The 19,755-nt window shown below is 42.7% G+C and overlaps 1 protein-coding gene across 1 annotated transcript in view; it reads right to left on the minus strand.

Moving 5' to 3' along the window:
• LOC126266948 (proteasome activator complex subunit 4-like) overlaps positions 1 to 19,755 on the minus strand; it is a 201,710-nt gene that overhangs the window by 155,534 nt on the left and 26,421 nt on the right. Inside the window, exons 7-9 of the mRNA XM_049971660.1 lie at positions 13,155 to 13,303; positions 7,113 to 7,319; positions 6,469 to 6,748 (exon numbers count right to left, since the gene is read on the minus strand). Of these exons, the coding sequence (XP_049827617.1) occupies positions 6,469 to 6,748; positions 7,113 to 7,319; positions 13,155 to 13,303 (636 nt within the window). The remainder of the gene's footprint in view (positions 1 to 6,468; positions 6,749 to 7,112; positions 7,320 to 13,154; positions 13,304 to 19,755) is intronic.

A 19,755-nucleotide genomic window follows, 5' to 3' on the forward strand; every position in this document is an offset into this window, starting at 1 on the left:
AACGTAGCTTAGTAACACTGTAATGCAGATTAATTAATTCATTAGAACAATTTGCAACGTAATAAGTCCCACTACACAAACAAACTGTTAAGCAAAATTTGCTGACCACATGAAAGTATGAGAGTGATTTTATTTCCAGAAATGCCAACAAACAAGCAGTTTCAAAAGTTACATTGCTAACTGTTGTGTAACTTCATTGATTGACCCATGCCACTACTGAACATGTTGTATCGTGTCTTTTCACAACAGATCTCAAGAAGCTGTGATAAACAAGAAACAAGGAGGAGACTAAAGAAGAGGCATCAGTATATACTTTGCGCCGCAAACTGGGGCATGAAAAGGATATACTAACAACTTTAGGTCCAAGGCAAGAACATCAACCCATTGGAAAGAATAAGTACTCACAGCTAACATGAGATACTCACAGGTATGAGTAGGATAGACATAGTATAAAAGAACAATTCTATGGTTGGTAAAAGTATATTTTGATTTTATCACAAACAATCATCTTTGAACAGAGTGCAGTTGTTCTTATATGTTGTGAAAAACAAATAATTGTGTGTTGTGTTGATATTGATATTTTAATTGTGAATATAGATACCAGGAAAAATATGCACCCAAACAAGGAGAGTGTGAGATAATGCAACCCAGAGTTTGGAAGTGACGGGTGAGGGAAGTGAAAGTGGATATAATCCTCATGAGGAGGTAACTAAGGAACTAATTATGGACCAGCAATCGCATACTTTGAGTGAGCAAAATTTTGGTGAAAGAGTCCCAAACATAATAAATGTAGGACAGCAATCGCATAATGTAAGTGATACTAATATCATTGATGGGGAGGTGACAGTAGCTGCAGACCTGAGTACAAGTAGAAATAGTAATATACAGGAGTCTATAAATACCAAAGTTACACAGGGAAGTATGAATGTTACATCAAATGTTACAGAGCTTAGAGATGATATTATTATTAAATTCATGGCGAGGATGCAACGTCAGTTAACTGAGAATATGGGTTCGCTAAATGAAAAATTTGACAACAGGTTTGAGTCACTTGAAAATTAAATCGTGTCACTTAAAGATGATAATAGACAATTAAATGAGAAGTTCGATAACTTAAAAGTAGAGTGGGAAGAATGATTAAATACTAAATTTGGTGAATTAGAAATAAAAGTTTCCATAGATATGACTAACCTACACAATGAATTTATGGGTAAAATTAATGAGATGGAGAACAAATATGAAACTATTTCAAAGGGGCATAGTGATTTGTCAGATAAAATCTGTAACTGTGAAAGTAGTTATTTGAAGACTAATGTGCAAATTTAGGATCTGTCTGAAAAGATTTCAGAATCCAAAATAGACACTTGCAAGGGCATAGATAAATATTTAAAGGACCAAAAAAAAGAAGAAGAAATAGATAATGAGTTTTCTGAGTGGATAGAAGTAAAAAATAAGGAAATTGAAGAGAAAGTCAATACCACTCTCGAGTTGAAACGAGCTGTGGTAGTTAAGGAAAAACAGATGGGAAATGATGAACTTATCCAGTTATTTACTAGTGTCAGGCAATTAAAGATAAACTAATTGAAGTGGCAAAGTGAAACAAATTGTAAATTGTCAGAATTAGAACAAAAATCTCCACGATATGTATTGACTAAAGACAACTATTCCAAAGACAGGCTTAGGAATAATAAACCCTGTAGTGAAGTAAAATGTAACTGTTGTGGGAATACACCTGATAAATTTAGTGACTGTTTTGGAAATGAAAATGACACTTTTGTATAAAAAGGGTGTTTGTCATTTTTAAAGGTTGATACAAGCATATTCAAAAGCAGACAGTTTCCTAGCTGTTTGACTGAAAAAGATAACATCCATCCAAAAATTTTCATCAACAATTTTAAGTGTATATTTCCTCGCAGTTGGTTTGAACATGATAGGCTTCAATTTATTGTGTCCAAGATCACATGTGAAGCTGCGCTGTGGGTTGCAGAAGCGAGTGAGAATTGTAATACATGCACGGAGTTTGAACAACTTTTCTTAGGAAAATACTGGTTGAGTAGCAAACATGAGAGGCTACGAAAGGAGGTGTATCAACCAGAGTTTTATAATAGTTAATGAAGTTCATTAAGACAGTATTTCAAGAAATACATTAATAAAACTAGGTACTGGAGTGATCCTATTTCCCATAGAGAAGTGATACGTATTTTGAAAGGAAGATTGCCTATTCATATACGTGAGAAACTTGCATGTCCCTGTCTAAGACATGGAACAGTTTCTGTTTGTAGTCGATTTGATAGATATGATACTAGAAGATACCCAAGTATGCAATAATAATCAAAAGTCTACCTCACAACATAATAATAATAATAAGTTATTGAATAATAAGAAGTTATTGAACCAACAGGACTCGAGAAAATAGCACAAAACAACCGAGTACAGAAATTCAAGAAAGCATTCGGACTTGTTCAAAGCATATATAACAAAAAATGCCTGTCAAAAGGAACTAAAATCAGACACTACAACACAGTTATCAAACCTACAGTCACATATGCAAGTGAAACGCTCTCACTGAATAGAAAACTAGATTTACAAGATATTAAGAAAATAGAGAGAAAAATTATTAGGAAAATTCTGGGACCACGATACACACAAGATGGATACAGACTGCAGACCATCGAAACAACTGAAAAACTATCATATATCGAAAGTGACATCAGAAAGAGACGAATGAAATTTTATGGACACCTACACAGATTACCTGGAAACAGGTTAACTAAACGTCTATTGGACTATGTGACATCACTTAAAGCAACAATACCCTGGGTAACTGAAGTTAAGAAGGATTTGACAAAAGCAAAAATTGACATAACAGACGCATCAGACAGGGATACATTCAGAAGAAAAATTGAGAAGTGGAAGTTTACTTCAGAGACGGCACCAAAACCATACCGACCAAAGTGGACTGAAGAAAGAAAGAAGGCCTTTGGGGAGAAAATGAAGAAATATTGGCAAAACAAGAAGAACCTAAAGAAATATTGATAAATCACCTGCTTATCGTTCTCCTATGGGGACATTCGCTAATAATAATAATAATAATAATAATAATAACAATAATGACAACAGAGATAGAAATACTAAACCTATACTGCATGAAGTAGGACAAGTGACATCTTATGGCTATAGTAAAGCTTAACACCTATTATACTAAAGAAACCTATGGATATAATAATAATCAGGTGAATCAGATTAGTACAGGAAAACCAACTCTTAAATGCAGATATAATGATTCGAATAATCAGTGTAGTAATCCACGCAGACGTGATATATAGCCAGAAGACAATCCTGATAGTGTACAACCATGGAAAGACCCTTCGACACCTGAAGTTCGATGGGTACATAAAAATGTAACTCAACAAGCACAACAACCACAAGGATTGATACCACTTGGTACCGGAGCAATAAGGTCACAAAGGGAACAACTACTAAATTCTGACCTTACTGTACATATTGTTGAAGTACATGAACCACCGACTATTGCATCAACCAAAAGATTAATCTAGAACCGGCTGAAAGCCTCCCTAGGATGACTGGAAAGGCTGATGAGGGCAGGCATCATTTTAAAGTGAATGTACTGAGGTATAATGATTCGGACCTAAGGGAGGAACTGCGAAAGCTCGAATTCTGTGTGTGTGTGTGTGTGTGTGTGTGTGTGTGTGTGTGTGTTTTATTCATTGTGCCTATCTACCGGCGCTTTCCCGCTTGGCAAGTCTTGGAATCTTTGTTTTTAATATATATACCAAGCGGAAAAGTGCCGGTAGATAGGCACTATGAATAAAACACACACACAGAATTTCGAGCTTTCGCAACCGGCGGCCGCTTCGTCAGGAAAGAGGGAAGGAAAAGGAAAGATGAAAGGATGTGGGTTTTAAGGGAGAGGGTAAGGAGTCATTCCAATCCCGGGAGCGGAAAGACTTACCTTAGGGGGAAAAAAGGATAGGTATATGCTCGCGCGCACACTCACACATATCCATCCATACATATACAGACACAAGCAGACATATTTAAAGGTAAAGAGTTTGGGAAGAGATGTCAGTCGAGGCGGGAGTGCAGAGGCAAAGATGATGTTGAATGACAGGTGAGATATGAGTGGAGGCAACTTGAAATTAGCGGAGATTGAGGCCTCCCCTCCACATACTATGTATGAATGGATATGTGTGTGTGTGTGTGTGTGTGTGTGTGTGTGTGTGTGTGTGTGTGTGGGTGTGTGGGTGTGTGGGTGTGTGGGTGTGTGGGTGGGCGCACGCACGTATATACCTATCCTTTTTCCCCCCTAAGGTAAGTCTTTCCGTTGATTGCTGTATTATAAAGATTAAGTGTTGGTCATGTCCAGAAGAGGATGGGCACCAGCCTGAGGAAGCTGACGAAGTCAGAGACACGAAACTTTCTGATGGTAAAACCATAAGAGGCAGGCAGACAGACAAAATGACTGATGAACTACAGCAGTATTATAGGATGGCCATTAGAAATAATACTGAGGATTTGTTGAAAGTGAAGCAGGCAGTATGGGCTACCTTCTTCCACAGATTGTCAACTGATGAAAAATCAATACACCACCTTTGGCCTCCTGGACCTGATTCATGGTGCAGTACTCAAACAGTTCACACAGCCATAAACATTCCATCGCAGCAGCAGTCATGGATATCATAAAACCTATTTACTGAAGCCTGGCAAATCCTGAATTACAGAAGAAGTGGCTGCATGGTCAGATTCAAAATCCCAATGCCTCGTTCAATAATATTACGTGGACTCACTTACCAAAAACTGTTTTTGTTTGAATGAAGACATCAAAGTGTGTGTGTGTGTGTGGGGGGGGGGGGGGGGGGCAGTGATGCTGTTATTGCTTTTAATGATGGCAACATTGGTAAGGTGAAGGTGCTACAGAATATGGGAATTAATCCTTGAGCAAGCTGCATCAGAGGACTTGAACAGATGGACAAGTTCAAAAATTGATAGAGCAAAGTATGCACCACAGTTGGCCACTAAGGAGTCCAGAAAGAAGAAGAAAAACTTGGAAAAAGATCAAGAGGATGATATATAGTATGGTGCAGAGTGCTTTTGAGTGACTAAAAATAAAAAAAGCATATATTGAGTGAGTTACAGTGTTTTTAAACTTTAGAAGTTGTTCCTGAAAATTTACATTTTTTGTTGCGTTTTTCACTAAATCTCAGAAACCACTTCAAGTAGAGTATTCAAATTTTCAGGGAGTAATAACATACATATCCTGAGTCTAGTGAACTAAAAGAAGAGCATAATGTTATGTATAATTAAAATTATTTAGAGCAATGTATAAAAACGTACACAAAATTTTAACCATACAATTAAAAAATTTTATTTACTAAAGCAGTGGCTGAAATGCAATTATTGTAGTCCAGTAGACTCAGAACATACAGTTTAATGTCCTGTAGAAGTTTCATGTCAATGGCCACAGTGGTTCCTGAAATACAGGGAAGCCAAATCACTAAATTTAACATTGTTAGTATAGGGCATTCCAACTCCCCTTAAGCAACGATTGAACTTTGCAATGTCAATGCCTCATCTACAAATACGAACACTGAAGACTTGAAGATGTGTCCACTTTGTGTAACAGAATAGACAGCAACCAATGGCAGGAATGACAGTGTAGGGCAATATTTGGTAGGAGCATATGTTTCACAGCACACAGTTCATTGCATATTGCTGTAACTGGAAGTTTATGCAGCAGATTCATGTGTGCTACTATTAATATTATATCATTACCTATGGTTACTGTGTTAACATCATGAGAGCCCCACAGAACAATAAAAATGAGTCACTAGGTGTGACAAATGAAAGTTCCCTATTCATTAACTAATTATCAACTTGAGTAGGTTATCATAATACGCCATTACAGAAGTAGCCTGCAGTGATTGCTTCTGCCTGTTAATGCATAATATGTTTCTTTTCATACCCCTGAATGCTCTCCTTCATAATGAGATTTACAGAACTTGACGAGCAATAGAATCAATCAAAATCAATTAATTACAAAGGTGGATTTGTTACAACAATCCATTCTCAAGCTAACACTTACTTCAAATCTGTATGGCAAACGAAGGCCAGTGGTGGCATTATTACACTGTGAGGCATGTAGAAGGAATCTGTGGTTATTATATTACATGCTGTGGAGTACATCGGTGAGTTAGTATTACAAAAGTAACAATCTCATTGTCAGAACAGTAAACAACTATCAAAAATAGCAGTATTACCTTCAGGCTGTAAGCAGCTGGTTGATGGAAACTTTAGTGAGTTGTATGAAGTATAAATCTAAACGAATTAACAAACAACATTTCAAGCAATTTTGCTTTAGGACAAAAAGATTTATAATTAACAATTTCCATCTTTTAAAGTAATCAGTCTACAGTTACTCTCTTGGCACTTTTAATTAATCAACATTACCTCTGTGAGATCACTCCAGTAATTTGACGCTTGTGAGGAGTCCACAATTGGAATCAATGTTGAGAATGTTGCAATAAATTGAAATGTCACGAAACATTTTCTGACATCATTTGGATCAATTCCAGGAAGCACAGACATCAGCAGCGGGATGACATGTGTAGGACCTTCTTTGTAACCCAACCGAGCACCCTGGACCATTGGTCTCGCAACTGCCACCATACACTGCATTGCAGCAGTAAGCTTATGAGGTTCTGTCACTGTCTCTAAATTTGCATACATGCTGAAACAAAAAAACAAAAAAAGAAAATCAGGCACTACTTTAACAAAAAATAAGAAGTATTATGTTGTATGTAAAAGTAATGAAATGCTAAATAGTAAAATAATTACATGGCTTCTGCAAACTTCACACAAAACTAATGTACCTCCCAATATGTGTGTCCAAGAGAGCATGTATACAAATACTATGGTTAGTTTTTTATGTTTCAGAAAAATGAAGTTTCTTGAGTAAAATGCACAAAGTAGTAGTAGTAGTAGTAGTAGTAGTAGTAATTATGATGAAAAAGCATTTCAACTTGGATGACATTATGAGGTTATAAGTATGATAACATTCCTTTCCTTACATAAAAAAATTTAATGCAACTTACCGATCAACAACAAGAGGTATTACTATATTAGGACGCAAAGTTGCCAAATGTTGCATAGCTTGGTTGATTTCTGTAAGTCCTAATTTGGAAAACATTGCCTGAAGTGCAACAGGTTTCACACTCTCTACAAAGTTTGTAATGTCATCTTCTGTTAATTTATGACTGTCAGGTACTGGAGTCTCCCATGTCAAGTGCTTGTGTCTTTCACTGAAAATGAAAGCAATTTAAGAAAATCAAAAGCTGTAAAAATAATAAATTTATAATAATGTTGGGAAGGGGAATCGTGTGCTGCTTTCTCGGCAAGGACTGACTAGAGTAGGTGATCTGCCTTTGCTTTTCTCTGTTTTCTATATTTCACTGACTAAGATATGCATCTGTATCATAGGAAAGAGATATGAATATAATAGAGGGAAACATTTCACGTGGGAAAAATATATCTAAAAACAAAGATGATGTGACTTACCAAACAAAAGCGCTGGCAGGTCGATAAACACACAAACACAAACACGCACACAAAATTCAAGCTTTCACAACCAACGGTTGCTTCTTCAGGAAAGAGGAAAGGAGAGGGAAAGACGAAAGGATGTGGGTATTAAGGGAGAGGGTAAGGAGTCATTCCAATCCCGGGAGCGGAAAGACTTACCTTAGGGGGAAAAGGGACAGACACACACACACACACACACACACACACACACACACACACACACACACACACACACACACACAATATCCATCGGCACATATACATACACAAGCAGACATATGTAACGGGAAAGAGTTTGGGCCATATATATATGGACGTATGACAAGTTCTGCTGAGTTAATATTGTTAAAATATATGTGTACCAATTGTACATTAAAAGGTGTTATAGAAAATTATCACGATAGCAAAGTTAATTCGTATGCACACGACGACGTCTGTTCATCATTCCGCAACAGGCCGAGAATCTTGCATCAAGAGGATCGAAGCAGACGAGAATAATTTGTGTGAGCAGAAGGGGGCGATCCGGAACCAGTATTGTCATATTAAGCTCTATGCACAATGGCGGGTAACAAGAAAGAGAAGTACGTAAATTTAAATGTTGAATATATGTATTGAATATTGAGGGTCTGCTGATATCAATGCCAGTTAAAGTTCACCCAGGATATGTTTACCTCCCTTTTTTTCCAATTACTCTTCAAAAATTTCTTTTTTTAATCATTTAAGCAGCATTTATTAATCAGGTTCCATTATATATTACGTTTTATTCCCCCCCCCCCCCCAAAAAAAATCACTATTCAATATGTATACACGTCAACAGCACTCAAAGAAAAACCCTGCATTTAAATGCAACCTCAGCAACTGTGGAACAGCGCAGCATGACAGTTAACTCTTCCTCAGACGTGTCTGCTTGTGTGTGTGTGTGTGTGTGTGTGTGTGTGTGTGTGTGTGTGTGTGTGTGTGTGTGTGTGCGTGCGCGCATGCGAGCGAGTGTATACCTGTATACCTGTCCTTTTTCCCCTTAAGGTAAGTCTTTCCACTCCCGCGATTGGAATGACTCCTTACCCTCTCCGTTAAAACCCACATCCTTTCATCTTTCCCTCTCCTTTCCTCTTTCCTGAAGAAGCAACCGTTGGTTGTGAAGCTTGAATTTTGTATGTATGTTTGTTTGTGTGTCTATCGACGTGCCAGCACTTTTGTTTGGTAAGTCACATCATCATTGTTTTTAGATATATAGGAAAGAGATAGGTACATGTGCACTATAGTGTTGGGCTAGTGTTGTTACCAATGGAAAAAAGGCAGTAATGTAGTTAACATCCCACTGACGATGATATCATTGCAGATAGAGCACAAGGTCAGGTTCAAAAAGGTTGGGAAATGAGATTAGTCACGTCAATTTTAAGAGGAACAATCAAAGCATTTGCCTTAAGAAGTTTAGGGAAACAACAGAATATCTAAATCTGGATGGCTGGATTAGGATTTGAAACACCATCACCTCAAATAAGAGTCCAGTGTTCACCCATTGCAGCACCTCTTTTTGATTGTTCTGAATGAGTACTAGATAAATAAAATAATAAGATGAAATTATACTTATCTATACTGATATATAAAGGGGAACTGTTGTTAGCAAAAATTTCGTAAAGTTCTTTATCTATTTACTTCAAATTTCTGCATGATACTCTAACAAATGTTCAAATCAGGTTTTCTGTTAAAACCAGCTGCAATGGTATGCAGAGCTGTGAAAATGAGTGGTTGCATTTTCTTTCCAAAAGTTGTAGACACAAGAATGTGCAGTTTTGTTTCTGTAAATTACGATAAGTTGTCTTTATGGCTTACCAGCTTGTATCAGAATACTACTCCACAATGTAAATAGTTCAAAACATTGTAATGCTATCCTCTCAGAAATTAAATCCAAGCAAAATAATGTCACTGAAGGTACTATCCTCACAGATCCATCAGCTGGGGAGGTCTCTCTCATGCCTCTTATACCAATGATCCCAACCAATTTACAGGTTCAATGTAAGTGAAACAAGGTTTCATTTGCAGTAACAATGAAAAAAGCACAAGGTCAGAAATTCAAATATATTGGAATTTACTTATGATCAGAGTGTTTTTCCGATGGTCAACTGTATACCTCCAAAGTGGGTGAAATTGCAATTAGGAGCTGAAATTTGAACCTAATACAATTTCCATGTTTACCACAGGTTAGAATATATATTCAATTTCCATGTATATTTAGCAATTGTGAAGCATTGTCAAGTTTGTTGGTAGTGTGTGTGTGTGTGTGTGTGTGTGTGTGTGTGTGTGTGTGTGTGTGTGTGTGTTTACCCTTAAAATAAATAAAAAGAAGTAAATCAAACATACTGCACATACCTAGCTAGGATGACTCATTACAGTAATTATCTTATTGCTGATAAAAATATGGAAACAGTAAGAACCATAAAATACCTCAAAGTATCCATTCAGGTTGAATTCAAGTGAAACAATTACTTAAACTATCTATAGGAGAAGCAGGTGCCATGCTGAGATTCACTGAAAGAATGCTAAGAAAATATAGCTTATCAATGAAAGATGTGGCTTAAAAATTACTCGTCCAACTTACTACAGAATTTTGTTTTCAGTCTGGAATCCTTACCGAGTACAATTACTGCAGGAGACACAGAACATTCAAAGAAGAGCCACATTTCATCAAGGATTTTTTTTTTTTTTTTTAAGCTAGACAGAGATTTTCACCCAACTCCATTGACAGATGCTACCAGAGAGGTGTTGAACATCATGGAGAGAATTACTCTTAAAATTCAAGAGCGGATGTTTGAAGAAGAGCCATACAATATAGAACTTCCTTTCACAGACATCTCACAAATTTAAATATGAAATGGAAATATGACAAATTAGAGCTCCTGTAGAATCCTACTGACAGTCATTTTCCTATGCGTAACAGGATAGTGGGCGAATGATATTGATACTAGAAGTACCCTCTATCAAAACCCAGAAGGTGGCTTGCACAGTACAGATATAACTGATGCTTAGGGAACAGTGTTCAATGTAAAATATACCTGCATCTGAACCCATGGGGCATTGTGGAAATTTGGAGACAAAGTGCTTAAATGCATGGAGGAAGATACACCTATAATGAAACCTCTCAAGAAGACCAGCCCTTTAGGTTGATCCCTTTTCTCAAGAACCATATTTTTACAGAACAGAAAAAAAGTTTCATAAGATCAATGCATCTTTATCCCCTTTAAGATGACCACCCCTTACCCAAACATCCACCACACTTTAACTAATTATGTCCTCCCCTTAAGATGACCACAACCAATCATAGAAGAGAGAGATACAATACCATATTATCGTAAGGTTTCTCGTTGACAATGTGACACAACAATTTCTAAAATTTGATTGTCATATAGCAAACAGTTCTGATTTTTCTTCTGTAGTTAACAGTTATGGCTGCTTCAAATAAAAGAAAACTACTTGTTCTTTCACTAGAACATCAAATTTCTCCAATTACAGAGAAGAGAGAGAGAGAGAGAGAGAGAGAGAGAGAGAGAGAGAGAGAGAGAGAGAGAGAGGAAAATCTCAGCGTCAGTTAGCGATCGAGTTTAATTTTGGAAAAAGTCAAATGCAGAATACAATTGCAAAATGTGGCAGGTATGTTAAGGAATGGGAAGAAAACGCCAACAAAAATTCATAGAAAAGATGGTTGCAGCTTTTCAAAGACATTAATAATGCTGTTTTTGAGTGGTTTAATAGAGCATGTGCCAAGGATTGATTATTAAGGGACCAATGCTACAAGAAAAAGATCTTAAATTTGCTTCTGATCTCAGAATTCCTCATTTCAATGCAAGCAACGGCTGACAGAACCGATTTTGTGTTCAACATCATACTGTTTTGCAAGCAATCTGTGGAGAAAGTGTGAAGGGTGATCAGTGCAAAGGCAGCAAAATGGCAAAACACAGATTACTGATCTGTCTGTATGCTAATCTCTGCGGCGAAAAAGAAGGACCAGTAGTGATACATACAGCAAACTGTCCAAGGTGCTTCAATAAATAATGACATTTCCTTGCTTGTTGTCTCTTGGTATGCAAATAAACGTGTATAGATGATATGTGACTTTTTTGTTCTTGGCTGAATAATTTAAATTAAAAAATGAGCATTCAGAAACGTAATAGCCTGCTTGTCATAGATAATACACCATGTCATTGCAACAAAAAAGTTATCAAATATGGAAGTAATTTTTTCCCCCTTGCCAACACGATACTGTGTGTTCAGCTATTTGCTGAAGGAGTGATCCAGTCTTTCAAACTAAATTACCAAAAGAAGCTTCCAAGTTCCCTAGTTGCAAAAATGGACAATGCCACATCCTTGTACGAGTTAGCTAGCGCTGTGACCATACGTGATGCTGGCAGCTGCATTAAAAGTGTGTGTAATGAAGTGAAAAATGAAACACTTAGAAAATGCTACATTAATTCTGGTTCTCAATCTTCATAAAATGTGGACACTGGAGAAGAAGATGGCAATGAATCAATAAACATCCTCAGTAGACTGTGCAATGCTGCCAATACAGAATGAGATATTTCTACCGTGAATGAAGAAATTGGATGGTGATAATTGGGAAGATGTAAGTACACACATGAACCAAGATACTCAGTGTAAAGACAACTAAAACACTGATAGTGAAAATGAGAATTCCTATTAGGAATTGCGTTACATAGTATTACTTAATCACAAGTTCTTTGCTTCTGAGCTTTACAACTAGAAACTGATGTACTTACTATCTGAGGTGGAAAAGGTATACAAGAATGTGACTGTAAACAAATGTATGAAAAAGTGTGTGCAGATGCCAATTTCCATGTATTTCATTACATAAACAATTAAGTATGTATGTATGTATGTATGTATGTATTTATTATTATTATTATTGTTATCGATATGTTATAAGAGCTGGTTTTTCATTGTAGCAGTTGTCGTCATTGTGTTTAAATGATGATGTTTGGCCCCACATTTTACCTTGATCGCCCTTTAAGAAGACCATTCTTCCAGATGACCACTTTCTCACAAAAATTCAAGTGGATGGATCAAAGCTGTTTCATTGTTTTAGAGTTTTTAATCATTTTCTATCAGCAAATGCAAGTTATATTATTTACTTAAAAACTATTCATTTTGTTTCCTATAAATTGAAAGTTCAATACAGAATGTTATGAAATCTACAGACTGACATACGGGCTGGACAGTACTCACCTTTAGAAGTGCTACTCCCAGTACAAATAAAAGAAGCACACAAATGTAGATAACAGCTCTCCCAGCTTCTGAAACTCTAATTCCTTGCTCAGGAAGTAAGAGAGAATTGGTTGGTGCATGTTGGGTTTGGAGAAGGGGTGGAGGGATCAAGGTAACTCAGAACCTAGGCTAAGAAGGACTCTCTCAAGGAAAGAAGCAAAAATGACACAAAAGGAATCATAGATAGTACAATCCCAAGATTCTATGCCTCTGCTTATTGCTTTGCAAATAACCGCTGTGTTATTAATGGACACTAAATAAACTGTCACTAAATTACTTACAAATGCAACCGTTGTATAAAATACATTGGAAGCTTCTTTAAGAAATCTTTCAGCTTTATGAACCATCTTCCAAAATTTGCTGGATGGAAATAAGATTCCAAGGTCTTCATCAATCTATCTAAATGTTTCTGTGCACTGCTGTGTCTTCCCTAAAACATACACAATTACAACAATTATAATACTATTTAACACACAAGTTCACACAAACACAGTGCACTAAGTACCTCTACACCCATTTCACAATATTTCTCATACATAAATTAAAAGTTACTGCTACTGATACTACTTTTGAGGGGAGATGGGACAGAGGGAGGGGAGACTGGGAAGGGAGAGGGAGGGGGCAGAGGGAGGGGGGAGAGATGGCTCTGAGCACTATGGAACTTAAAATCTATGGTCATCAGTCCCCTAGAACTTAGAACTCTTTAAACCTAACTAACCGAAGGACAGCACACAACACCCAGCCATCACGAGGCAGAGAAAATACCTGACCCCGCCGGGAACAGGGGGAAGGGGAGAGAGAGGGGGTGCGTGCAGAGAGGTGGTGAGTGCACAGAGAGAGGGGGGAGAGAGATAGAGGGGGGAGAGAGATAGAGGGGGGAGAGAGATAGAGGGGGGAGAGAGAGAGAGGGGGGAGAGAGAGAGAGGGGGGAGAGAGAGAGAGGGGGGAGAGAGAGAGAGGGGGGAGAGAGAGAGAGGGGGGCAGAGAGGGGGGCAGAGAGGGGGGCAGAGAGGGGGGCAGAGAGGGGGCAGAGAGGGGGGCAGAGAGGGGGGCAGAGAGGGGGGCAGAGAGGGGGGCAGAGAGGGGGGCAGAGAGGGGGGCAGAGAGGGGGGCAGAGAGGGGGGCAGAGAGGGGGGCAGAGAGGGGGGCAGAGAGGGGGGCAGAGAGGGGGGCAGAGAGGGGGGCAGAGAGGGGGGCAGAGAGGGGGGCAGAGAGGGGGGCAGAGAGGGGGGCAGAGAGGGGGAGGGAGGGGGAGGGGGGCAGAGAGGGGGAGGGAGGGGGAGGGGGAGGGGGAGGGGGAGAGGGGAAGAGGGGCGACGGGGAAGAGGGGCGCCGGGGAGGAGGGGCGACGGGGAGGAGGGGCGACGGGGAGGAGGGGCGACGGGGAGGAGGGGCGACGGGGAAGAGGGGCGACGGGGAAGAGGGGCGACGGGGAAGAGGGGCGACGGGGAAGAGGGGCGACGGGGAAGAGGGGCGACGGGGAAGAGGGGCGACGGGGAAGAGGGGCGACGGGGAAGAGGGGCGACGGGGAAGAGGGGCGACGGGGAAGAGGGGCGACGGGGAAGAGGGGCGACGGGGAAGAGGGGCGACGGGGAAGAGGGGCGACGGGGAAGAGGGGCGACGGGGAAGAGGGGCGACGGGGAAGAGGGGCGACGGGGAAGAGGGGCGACGGGGAAGAGGGGCGACGGGGAAGAGGGGCGACGGGGAAGAGGGGCGACGGGGAAGAGGGGCGACGGGGAAGAGGGGCGACGGGGAAGAGGGGCGACGGGGAAGAGGGGCGACGGGGAAGAGGGGCGACGGGGAAGAGGGGCGACGGGGAAGAGGGGCGACGGGGAAGAGGGGCGACGGGGAAGAGGGGCGACGGGGAAGAGGGGCGACGGGGAAGAGGGGCGACGGGGAAGAGGGGCGACGGGGAAGAGGGGCGACGGGGAAGAGGGGCGACGGGGAAGAGGGGCGACGGGGAAGAGGGGCGACGGGGAAGAGGGGCGACGGGGAAGAGGGGCGACGGGGAAGAGGGGCGACGGGGAAGAGGGGCGACGGGGAAGAGGGGCGACGGGGAAGAGGGGCGACGGGGAAGAGGGGCGACGGGGAAGAGGGGCGACGGGGAAGAGGGGCGACGGGGAAGAGGGGCGACGGGGAAGAGGGGCGACGGGGAAGAGGGGCGACGGGGAAGAGGGGCGACGGGGAAGAGGGGCGACGGGGAAGAGGGGCGACGGGGAAGAGGGGCGACGGGGAAGAGGGGCGACGGGGAAGAGGGGCGACGGGGAAGAGGGGCGACGGGGAAGAGGGGCGACGGGGAAGAGGGGCGACGGGGAAGAGGGGCGACGGGGAAGAGGGGCGACGGGGAAGAGGGGCGACGGGGAAGAGGGGCGACGGGGAAGAGGGGCGACGGGGAAGAGGGGCGACGGGGAAGAGGGGCGACGGGGAAGAGGGGCGACGGGGAAGAGGGGCGACGGGGAAGAGGGGCGACGGGGAAGAGGGGCGACGGGGAAGAGGGGCGACGGGGAAGAGGGGCGACGGGGAAGAGGGGCGACGGGGAAGAGGGGCGACGGGGAAGAGGGGCGACGGGGAAGAGGGGCGACGGGGAAGAGGGGCGACGGGGAAGAGGGGCGACGGGGAAGAGGGGCGACGGGGAAGAGGGGCGACGGGGAAGAGGGGCGACGGGGAAGAGGGGCGACGGGGAAGAGGGGCGACGGGGAAGAGGGGCGACGGGGAAGAGGGGCGACGGGGAAGAGGGGCGACGGGGAAGAGGGGCGACGGGGAAGAGGGGCGACGGGGAAGAGGGGCGACGGGGAAGAGGGGCGACGGGGAAGAGGGGCGACGGGGAAGAGGGGCGACGGGGAAGAGGGGGAAGAGGGGCGACGGGGAAGAGGGGCGACGGGGAAGAGGGGCGACGGGGAAGAGGGGGAAGAGGGGTGACGGGGAAGAGGGGTGACGGGGAAGAGGGGTGACGGGGAAGAGGGGTGACGGGGAAGAGGGGTGACGGGGAAGAGGGGTGACGGGGAAGAGGGGTGACGGGGAAGAGGGGTGACGGGGAAGAGGGGTGACGGGGAAGAGGGGCGACGGGGAAGAGGGGCGACGGGGAAGAGGGGCGACGGGGAAGAGGGGCGACGGGGAAGAGGGGCGACGGGGAAGAGGGGCGACGGGGAAGAGGGGCGACGGGGAAGAGGGTGAGGGGGAAGAGGGTGAGGGGGAAGAGGGTGAGGGGGAAGAGGGTGAGGGGGAAGAGGGTGAGGGGGAAGAGGGTGAGGGGGAAGAGGGTGAGGGGGAAGAGGGTGAGGGGGAAGAGGGTGAGGGGGAAGAGGGTGAGGGGGAAGAGGGTGAGGGGGAAGAGGGTGAGGGGGAAGAGGGTGAGGGGGAAGAGGGTGAGGGGGAAGAGGGGGTTGACGGAGTGTGGAGGGGGAAAGGGGGGTCAAGGAGAAGAGGGGGAGGGGGAGACAGGGGGACCAGCTGGGGGAGAGAGGGGAGGGGCAGGGGGAGAGAGCGGAATAATCAAAGAAATGTAAATCTGCTTAATACAGAGTGGTGTTCATAAAACTGGCCCTAACTGGACAGCGAACATGCGTGTGAAGCATTACTAGCTTGTCCGTTTCTTTGCCACCTTCCCACAGCAGGGGCGTGTGAGTAGTTCATACGGAAAGTAGTCGTTATAAACTATGTACTTCTTTGTCATGCCTTACTCCATTGAAGAACATGTGTTCATTGTTGAAAAATATGTGCAGTCTGAATCCATTAAAGTTGTTCCTGACACTTTTCAAGAAAAGTTTCATGAAAATATTATTCCTGCAGAATCAACAATTCAGGATCGGATCCAGTGAGAAAGTGGCATTCAACAGGCAGTTCAAATGGTTCAAATGGCTCTGAGCACTATGGGACTCAACTGCTGCGCTCATCAGTCCCCTACTTAAACCTAACTAACCTAAGGACATCACACACATCCATGCCCGAGGCAGGATTCGAACCTGCGACCGTAGCAGTCGCACGGTTCCGGACTGCGCACCTAGAACCGCGAGACTATTGCGGCCGGCCCAACAGGCAGTGTTGTTAATTCAAAGTGAAATAAGGCACCGACTGTACGAACACATGAAGCTATGACCAGCGTGACGTCACACATTGAAAGAAGTCCCTACAAGTCTACACGACGATTGCCACAGCAATGTGGAATATCTCGCAGGCCATGTCAACGCATCCGTTATGCCTTAAAAATGAAACCTTACCATGTTAGTGTTGTTCTGCAAATTCAAGAAGCGAACAAGGGTAAGTGTACACATTACTGTAATTGGTTGTTGGAAAATGTCACTGGGGGACATCTTGATCAGTTCCTCCTTTTTTTTTTGACAGATGAAGCCTGATTTCATCGGTCAGGTTCCATTAATTCACAAAACACAGGACACTTGACTACAGAGAATCCCCATGGCATACTGCAGAAGCCATTACAAGATTTAAAAATTTGTGTATGGTGTGTTCTATCTGGTAACAGAATTATTGGGTCACTGTTCTTCATCGAAACTGTCAACACACATGTTTACTTGCAAGTCTACAATGGATTTTCGGCTCTTTTCAGTCCAAATGAAAAATGTTGTGTATATTTCCAGCAAGATAGGGCAACTTCTCATACATCGGATTTGTCCTTAGCTCGTATACATACTGATGTTACAGGAGAGAGGATCATTAGTAAGGGCTGTGGCCACCCTGCTTTCCCGACTTGTCACCATGTGACTTACCTCTGGGGATTTCTAAAGGCTAGAGTCTACCGCAACAATCCCAGAACACATGACACATTAAAAAACAACATATGTGAAGAAATTTCGAACATTCCTCAAGGAGTACTGAAAAGTGTTTTCCTATAAAAGTAAACCTGTTACTTAAACTGTTAATTATATAGTTCACAATGAAACAGTACAATAAAAATGTAAGAAAGTGATGATGTCTGTTGATTTTCTTCATTCATAATCCTTTCAACGCAGGGGCCTGTTTTATGTGCGCCACTCTGTATAATGCAGGAATTAAAATTTTCCTCATATTATTATTGAGAGAGAGAGAATGATCTAAATCTTTTGACATTATTGCAGATTCTGTCTCTTCCCCACAAATAACTTTCTGAAATCAATTTCTCACCTTGTGTATCCAAACTTAACACAAAACATTATGTGTGGATGGAATCTTTGTTTCATTCAAAAGACAACCGCCCCAAAGAACAAAAAGTAAATTTCTACAAGAGCACAAGAGCTAAGTCAACTGTTAATTATGAGTAACTAAGAAACAAAGCACATATTTTCAAATTCAAATTGGATTTCTCATTAAATGGGCTGTCTGTTATAGTAGAACGCTCGGTCCTGCTTCAACACCAGCTCCATTTAAACTACTTATTCCACAACAACAGCAACTTGGATATTACTCCAAAAGTGAATAATAACTACACCTGTCATAATCATATGACAATTTCTTAATAATTCAACAACATGACATCAACAGAGCTATAAATCTGAATTATTTTCCTCTTTCTTTTATCTTTCCTTTCAAGAAACAGAGTATGCAGTTTTTCCTGCTCCTATATGTCCTCTGTCTGTCTCAAGTAGGTCAATTCATTTGCTATTCATTCTTTCACTCATTCATTCCACTGAAACTATTTCCTACGGAAATTTTCTGTACGCATATTTCTTGCCACATCACCTCATTTGATAAAGCAAGTAGGCCAAGTGGCAAGGAGACAGCCAAATGGAAGAATAATTATCATCTAGCACAGAATGTGGAATAATGCCACATTCTTGCTCTTGGCATGATGCACTTTGCCTAAATATGTGAACTAATTGCCATTCAAAATTGAAATTCAGTGAGAAACTATTGTAGTAAACACCCTAGGGTTGTCAAAATAATCAGCAGTTTTAACAGGATGTGCTCCAGACTGAGTGGGGCAAGACCCGCAGAGCTATCTTTGATTAAAATTATTAGTCTTTATCTAAAATAATGAGAAGCAGTGAGGATGCCACTATGGATAGTAGCATTAACAGCCACGAGCCTGTGGCAATTAATGTGGAGACATGTGGGTCACAACAACAGACACAAGGGGATTGCAAAGCCAGGATACCAGAGCACAAAAGTGAACTCTATCACACATTGGTAACTGTGTAGCCAATGGGGTGATGTCACCACACAACGGCAGGCTCCTGTTATGGGCAACATGATTACGTGCACAATTTCAATGAAACGAATGTGTGCCAGAATAATTCTGGATTTTGAGGCACGGATCACTTATCTCCAGAAACCAGCAGCCCCTGGACTATGCTGGACAGGGAGATGACTGGGCACCGCCAGCAGCAGCAGCACCCCTGGGTTCGAGACTGTGCTGCAACTGCCGTCAGCACTATGCCCTTCACAGGACTTGGTGCCACAATGGGACTTGGTGCCACAGCTCCACTGAACTGCCATCCATGTTTGCTGCTGCCAACACTAGGTACTAGTGAGACTTAGCACCACAGTGCCAGGTGCTGTCCAACTCCTGCCAGAGAGCAGCGAGTTTGACCCAACACACAATCATTTTCACATGCCATCATGGCATGGGACCACTCGGCCTCCACGATGCTGAGGGAAGTAGCGCACCACTGACACTATGGCCATAGACTCCAAAGGTTGCTGTGTTTCCACGGGCTTGCTGTCAGCACAGAAGGGCACCGGCTCAGTAGCCAGTACAGGAGCCACTGCCCATATGTCAGCACCAGCAATGGACAACAAGGTGTCATCACCTCACGTCATGTACTGAAGCCAACAAAAGTCATTCTGAATTGTCACCAGTGTTTCCAACGGGGACTCTGGACCCACCAATCACCCAGAACCCTTCATTATACAACATGTGACAACAGTCTTGAGTGTAGCACAATACTA

Source organism: Schistocerca gregaria, chromosome 4, assembly GCF_023897955.1.
Source record: "Schistocerca gregaria isolate iqSchGreg1 chromosome 4, iqSchGreg1.2, whole genome shotgun sequence".
Lineage (NCBI taxonomy): Eukaryota > Metazoa > Arthropoda > Insecta > Orthoptera > Acrididae > Schistocerca > Schistocerca gregaria.